This window comes from Sinocyclocheilus rhinocerous, unplaced genomic scaffold (genome assembly GCF_001515625.1).
Source record: "Sinocyclocheilus rhinocerous isolate Xijiao unplaced genomic scaffold, SAMN03320098_v1.1 scaffold442, whole genome shotgun sequence".
NCBI classification, from domain to species: domain Eukaryota; kingdom Metazoa; phylum Chordata; class Actinopteri; order Cypriniformes; family Cyprinidae; genus Sinocyclocheilus; species Sinocyclocheilus rhinocerous.
The window spans coordinates 874,616-882,046 of NW_015641030.1; the positions used below are offsets into that span (position 1 = coordinate 874,616).

Sequence of the window (7,431 nt, forward strand, 5' to 3'; positions counted from 1 at the left end):
AATTGTAATAGTAGTATGCTAATATGCTTTTCTGAATTGAGCCAGTGTCTTTACAAGTGAGTCATTGAATTTTTCATTCAACCAATTCACAGCACTGATTCATTCATTCAGGAATGAAACATGGAGACACAGCGGGTGATTCTGCCTTGACATTTTTGGATCTGTTTTTCATTAGTAGAGGCAGTTTGGTTTTTGAAATAAACTAAAATGAATAAAATGTTTTTCGTTAATTTAAATGAAGCTTAAATGTAATGTGTATATATATATATATATACCTTCTATTAGATGAAAAAACTCAAACTTAAAAAATTAGACAGGTAGCTTTGGCAACTAATTGAAAATAAATCAAATAAAAAAATAGAATATAATTACCTGTGGCCTCATGCCTATGGTCAAATAAATAATGGTCTTTCTGATATCCCCAACAACAACACTGTTGCTTGCGTGATATTGCTCGGATAGCATACGAATAGCTGAGTGGGAAATTTAAGGGCATCTTCTTTGAAGAATCTGCTTCCTGTCAGGGTGAAATCCTGGAAGAATTATACTGATTGAGTGCCTTGCGGAAACTGATGATCATTTTGTTTGTGTCTGGCACAGGTCCTTTTTCAGTCCTGTGACAAAACAGATGCCAATCTGGAGGGGGATCTGGGAAACACCCCTGTGATGATGGCCTGCTGCACTAATAACTGCCAAGCTATTCAGTTTCTGGTGAGTACAAAGGGCAATAAAAATAAAAAAGGTGACTGACAGAATCCTCATTCCCAAATATTGTGTAATAAAATAGATTATTTTCTTTCCTTACAGTTCAAACATGGTGCCAAGATGTGTATTCAGAACAAATTGGGTCACTACTCTATCCATACGGTTGCTTTTGCAGGTGCCAAAGAGGCCATGGAGCTGGTTTTGGAAATTGGCAAGTGAATTTAATATTCTTATTCCACCAATTCACCATGACGAATCCACTCTCAACCCATTCACCATGCTGTTTAGACAGGCGCTATGATTGTGCACAATGCACGGGTGGTCTTCTGTTCTGGAACGATGTGTTCCAGATATAAATATTTGTGGATTTTTCTGACAGCTCCCTTTGGCTGAGAGACAGATGACACAGTTTTCATTTACATTACAGTCCAATATTTTCAGATTCTTAAATGCAAAACAGCTAAAACAGATAGAAGGGTCAACATGTCAAACGTGACTGCCAGCCTCCAGATCTATTTGCAAGCATGTCACATGGTGACCAAACAAAGCAGTCATGCTTTCATTGTGATTGAGGTTTTTGACATCGCCCAATGCCAGCCAGTGTCAATTGATAATGAAAATTTTGTCATCTTTTACTCACGCTTCTGTCATTCCAAACCAGTATTGCTTTTTGTTTTCCTGTAGTAAGTTTGAATAATGTAAACCTCCTTTTCCATGAATTTACAATAAATGGTGACTTCATGCAAAAAAAAAAAAAAAAAGGACTGGCACTTCAAAAAAGTTGCAAAAGGGGACATTGTAGGCTATATTCCAAGTTTTAGCTATTGTATGACTCCAGAAGACTTGAAATATAGAGTATGAGTTGTATGAAACACATTTTTTTTTTGTTTGTTTCACTGTACATGTTTAGTAAGACATGAGGCAAATAAATAATGACCATTTTATTTTGCTACTTTATTCCTCTGTATGAATTGTCATTTATGGAAAAATAAGGCTGAACTCTTGATCTCTACTGTTTCTCACCCTTATAAAGGAGAAGAACTGGGCCTTTCCACTTCAGTGCACATTAATTATTTGGATAAAACCAAAAGTACCCCCCTCCATCTGGCTGTACGTGGGGGCAACATTGAGGTGATCAAACTTTGCATCATTAAAGGAGCCAGAGTGGATCAGCAACAGGTAAGTGCTGTTTCAAGAGGTATAAAAAAATCTAATTTTAAATATAAAAGTTAACAAGCATAACTAAAATGATCAAAGAAATCAAATGGCCCAAGGCTTGTGATGAAATAGAAAGAGTTTATTTTTCTTTTGGCAGGGAGTCTTTGGCTGCCCACTGAACTGTATTGTAAAAAGTTCTTAAACTAATCTTTAAAAGAATCTTTACTAGTTCACCCAAAAATGAAATTTCTTTCATCTGTGGAACATAAAATAAAATATTTTGAGAAATGTCTCAGTGTTTTTGTCCATACAGTGGAAGTCAATGTTACCAGCATTATTCAAAGTATCTCATTTTATTTTCCACAGAAGATAGAAAGTCATACAGGTTTGGAACAACATGAGGGTGCGGATGATGGCAGATTTTTTTTTTTTTTTTGGGATAAACCAACAACAACCAACAGTTCAAAGCTGAACTTTGCCTTTCTATTTACTTTCACACTAAATAATATGAAAGCCCATTTCCACTACATATAAAAAAAAAAACATGCTCTGGTAAATCTGATTTTTTTAATGTCATAACAAGTTAAAATTTTGAGATACTAAGTCATAATTATTAGATAGGAAGTCAAAATTATGACATAAAAAGTCAAAATTATGACATAAAACAAATTATGACAAAATCATAGCATATTTTTTTCATAATTATGACATTTGTATCATTTTTAACATATAATTAGTAACGTAATTTTTACTTTTTATGTCAATTATTAACATCTAATAATTCTGGTGTCTTATATCATAATTAGGATTTACCAAGGCATTTTTTTCTTATGGGGTGGAAATGGGCTTCTATATAATGGCCTAGAAACAAAAATCATGCCAATTTCATGGAAATGCATGGTTTCAGGTTTCATCTTTCCACTGACTAGATTTTCCACAAATATGAATTTTGTCATAAACATTTTTTATCAAACTCCTCCTACAGCGGTAATAAGATAGTCAGCAATTTAGGTAATACAATCATGAGCCCATTATCATCAAGAAAGCTGTTTGATGCATTAAACCGCACTAAAGCTAACTGAGAAGTTTGGGGACAAATATAACAAAATTGCCTAATGTCAAGTTATAATGTCATGATTCTGAAAGAAAGACAAAATAATCTTTTCATGAAATGCAGCCATAAACGAATGTGGCCTGCAATGAATACAAAAGCAGCCTGACTCTCGATCTTGACCACACAGACACAAACACACTCACACTCCTCCATTTGTCGTCTTCAGTCTGTAGCAGCAGGGTTGATGCATTCAGTAATAGCTTCAGATAGTTAAATTGATACAAATTGCAGCCATGTACGCCTATAACTGAGCTTGGCCGTTCTGTCCATTGCCACAGCAATTCAGGGTGCTCTCTCATTAATGGTTTGTGTTACTGGAGCAGCAGCTGAGAAATTGCCCCCCTCTTGCATTACCTGACCCTGCCTTTCCTACTTATGTCAAGCTAATAGCTGACTTCCATCTCAGTGTCTGTGTGTGTGTGTGTGTGGCTTGATTGTTTTGCAGTGTGACAAATCCACGGCCCTCCACTTTGCCTGCACTCAGGGTGCTCTGGAAGCCGTCAAAATCATGCTTTCTTCTTACAACAAAGTGGAAGACATCATCAACATCACGGATGGAGCCAATCAGACCCCCTTACATAGGTCAGTGTGATGCCATGCTGCTCTCCAGTAGTTATTATGTGACCTAACCTCCTGGTTTATCTCAGAGCTGATTGAAGCAATCTCATTTCATGTTAAGCTAGCAGATATGGGCATAAATGCCAAGGAAAGCAAATAACGTAAGCAGGAAATTCCATACTATTGCCCAAGATGTTGCTGGTACTGGAGAATGTCTTTAAGATTTAGAACACATTTGCTAAAAGGGTTAGTTTTGGAAGCTTGCCTGTAAGTGCAACTTTTTCACAATTGATCTCACAATGGCATTTTAGACCGGAATAAAAAGGACAAATTTGAAGCATGTTCATGCTGCTGTTTTCCATACAAGAAATACTGACCAAAGGGCTGTTCACACCGAGAATGATTATTATAACAATAACTATATGTGACCCTGGACCACAAAACCAGTCATAAGTAGCACGGGTATGTAGCAATAGCCAACAATACATTGTATATTTTATAAATTTCCTACCGTAAATATATAAAAACTTAATTTTTGATTAGTAATATGCATTGCTAAGGACTTCATTTGGACAACTTTAAAGGTGATTTTCTCAATATTTAGATTTTTTTGAACCCTCAGATTCCAGATTTTCAAATAGTTCCAGCTTAGTTCAGTTTCACTCTCAGAATAACTCAGTAAAGTGTTGTGATACACTACAGGGAACACATTTGGGGCTTGATTTCAACAGAAGTTGGAGCAGACGCTCTTCTGAAAGCAGAAGGTGGCTGAGAAGATGACATAAGCCCAACTTAATTTAAAAAAAAATTACCCTTATCATTGGTTTTGTGGTCCAGGATCACATGTTGCATCCACACCTACGCATAATAACTCTGTGTTTATTATTAGTGTGTGCTGCAATTATGTCATCTACCACTTTAAATGCTCAAGCTCTTTAAAGCAACTGTACTGTATGTACAGGGAATAGGCAATATTCCTTTATTAAGTTGTTTTACCACCATTTGCTTTTAATACAACTTCCAACCTTCATAGATTCATGAAACTTTTGAATTGTCTCCAATTGAATGACATATGCATGTCATCACTTCAGAGATGTTGGAAGAATCTGCTTTTCACTCATCTCTTCAAATACTGCCCATGGTGGTTTGATGATATTCAAATCAGGTGATTTGTCTGGCCAGGGCAGATGAGGAAGTTCATCTTGGTGCTCCAGATTTTCAGGTTTTATGATAATAATACCATCTTTTTTGCACTTTAGCATTGGTGTATGATTGAAGTTTTAGTTCACATTATGTTTTTCAAGCCATGTAAGGTTTTTACCTTAAAATATCAGATTCAAAATCATTTTAATGGTGCGCTGACTTAATAAGGTTCCTGGCTCTGTTTCTTTTCCACACTTCTCCCCAAATGTCTGTTCTGGGAGTATGTTTGATGAGTAGTTACGAAATTCCACAAAAAGGGCGGCAGCAACAAATGCTAGTGTACAGCTATCCACTGTAATTACCACAGTGATATATTTACGAAAGTAAATTCCTCTCAATTGTAGGGGGCTTTAAAGTCGCAAAAATAGACAAAACTACATACAGCTGGTTTAAAGTCAGGTAGATTCTGATTGGCTGTCAATGTTTGTATCATTCATCAGCTGAAAAAAAAATTATAATAGTAATTCCAACAATATTGTCATTATTGTTATGGTTGTGGTGTGGACTTTGATTTGATTGTCATAGATTTGTCAATAGTGACCCTATTGTCAGAGATTTATTTTATAGTTATAGTTATCATCCTTGGTGTGAATGGGTTATCAAACTCCAAAAAAGACACAGTTAAAGCACCATAAAAGTCCAAATGATGCTACTATATATTCTAAGTCTTTTTAAGCTGTATATTGAGGACATTTAAAAAAAGTTACTCATAAATCTTAAAACTTATTCACAGTGTTGTGTGAATAAACTTGCTATGTTTGGTTTGATTAGGAGATGCACAAAAGCAAGTGGCATTTGGTGTTGTTTAAAACCTGAAATGGGAAGTTTTTCATTCTTGGCTGAACTATCCCTTTAAAAAGATATGACATGTTTACAGAAATGCACACAGTAGACTGCTTACAAGTAAAAATAGATGTCTTTTAAATTATTCACTCTACGATTCAGTGCTAGGAGTGCAACATGAAATATAAGAACATGATAGGATCATACTAGGACTTTTGAGCAAATCCGCACTGGATTTCACACTTGTAACTTATTCCGAGTACAAGAAAACCCTGTAAATTATATGGTGAAACATTCATTAAAGCAACCTAACTTAAAGAGCATTCCTTGAACCATGATAGGCATTCCTGGGCTGGTGTTGCAATATGAGACTTCTTTACTATAAAATAAATAGGGGCTAAGGACCAAAGGAAAGTTTTTTTCACAGAACTTATAAAAGTTTTAGTTCAGTATAGTTTTACACACACACACACACACACACATTGAATTATGCAGCTTAATCATTTGATTAGTATGTATATATACATCTAACATGTAACATGTACATGGTTCAATATTTTATTTTATTCTACATATGGCTTTTAAAACACTTTCTTGCTATTTTCAAACAAATGTATTAATAAAGGTTGTGCCATTAGCATGCTTGGCCGATTACAATTCACAGCTGCATTTGTTTGATTGATTTCCATGCTTTAATGATTAACAATTACATTCGTTTCCTAATAGAGCCACGTTGTTTGATCATGTCGAGTTGGCTGAATATCTTATTTCAAAGGTAAATGTTTGAATGGCTGCTTTGTGAGAATGTGAGCGGCTAAAACAGCCCAACTCAAACCTTCATTCTGCTGTATGTGCATTCTGTGAAACAGCAAGCTGCAAAGCATCGATTGATCTTTTGATAAGACGAATATTAAGCACCCAATATCTCATCATCTTATCGTATGTCCTTTGATGTCCAATATCTCGTTGTATGTCCTCAGATAAAGTCGTTAATTCACTGTTATTTGGATCTCATTTGTCTTGGAAAGGGAGCAGAAATTGACTGCACTGACTGTAAGGGACTGTCTCCTCTGCTGATGGCCTCCAAATGCTGTGCTTGGAAAACAGTTGCGTTTTTGCTGTCAATTGGTAAACATTTTTATCAATTTTCAACACATTCTGGCTCCAAAATTATTTGCATGCACATTTCTGCGTATTTAAAGGGATAGTTCACCCAAAAATGAAAATTCTGTCATTAACACCCTCACCCTCATGTCGTTCCAAAGACCTTCGTTCATCTACGGAACACAAATTAAAATATTTTTGATGAAATCTGATAGCTTTCTGACCCTGCATAGACAGCCTAGAATACTTCTTGAGCACAAAGAAAACAAAAATAATGACTTTATTCAACAATTTCTTCTCTTCCGTGTCGGTCTTCAACACATGTCCACGAGAATACCACGACAATGTTTGCGCACAAAAAGTATTCTTGTAGCTTCACAAAATTACTCTTGAACCACTGATGTCACATGGACTATTTTAACGATGTCCTTACTACCTTTATGGGCCTTGAACGTGGTAGTTACATTGCTGTTTATGGAGGGTCAGAAAGTTTTAGGATTTCATCAAAAATATCTTAATTTGTGTTCCGAAGATGAACGAAGGTCTTGTGGGTTTGGAATGACATGAGGGTGAGTAATTAATGACAGAATTTTCATGTTTGGGTGAACTATCCCTTTAACATATTGTCTTATTGAAAAAAGGTGCCGATTTCAGAATCAAAGACGAAACAGGTTGCAACTTCCTCCACTTTGTCGTTCTTCAACCAAAAGGGCTGAAAAATCTTCCCGAGACAGTCTTACAGGTGTGAAAACCATCCTAAATGTCAAGTTTAGTTTGTCAGATGCAGAACCCAGCTCTTTCATTTT

General features: G+C 35.7%; 1 protein-coding gene across 1 annotated transcript in view; it reads left to right on the forward strand.

Annotated features, from left to right (window-relative positions):
• Window positions 1–7,431, forward strand: part of LOC107754209 (transient receptor potential cation channel subfamily A member 1-like) — a 76,801-nt gene that overhangs the window by 54,054 nt on the left and 15,316 nt on the right. The window contains exons 5-10 of the mRNA XM_016570580.1: window positions 601–711; window positions 808–916; window positions 1,739–1,884; window positions 3,423–3,559; window positions 6,248–6,296; window positions 6,550–6,649. Of these exons, the coding sequence (XP_016426066.1) occupies window positions 601–711; window positions 808–916; window positions 1,739–1,884; window positions 3,423–3,559; window positions 6,248–6,296; window positions 6,550–6,649 (652 nt within the window). The remainder of the gene's footprint in view (window positions 1–600; window positions 712–807; window positions 917–1,738; window positions 1,885–3,422; window positions 3,560–6,247; window positions 6,297–6,549; window positions 6,650–7,431) is intronic.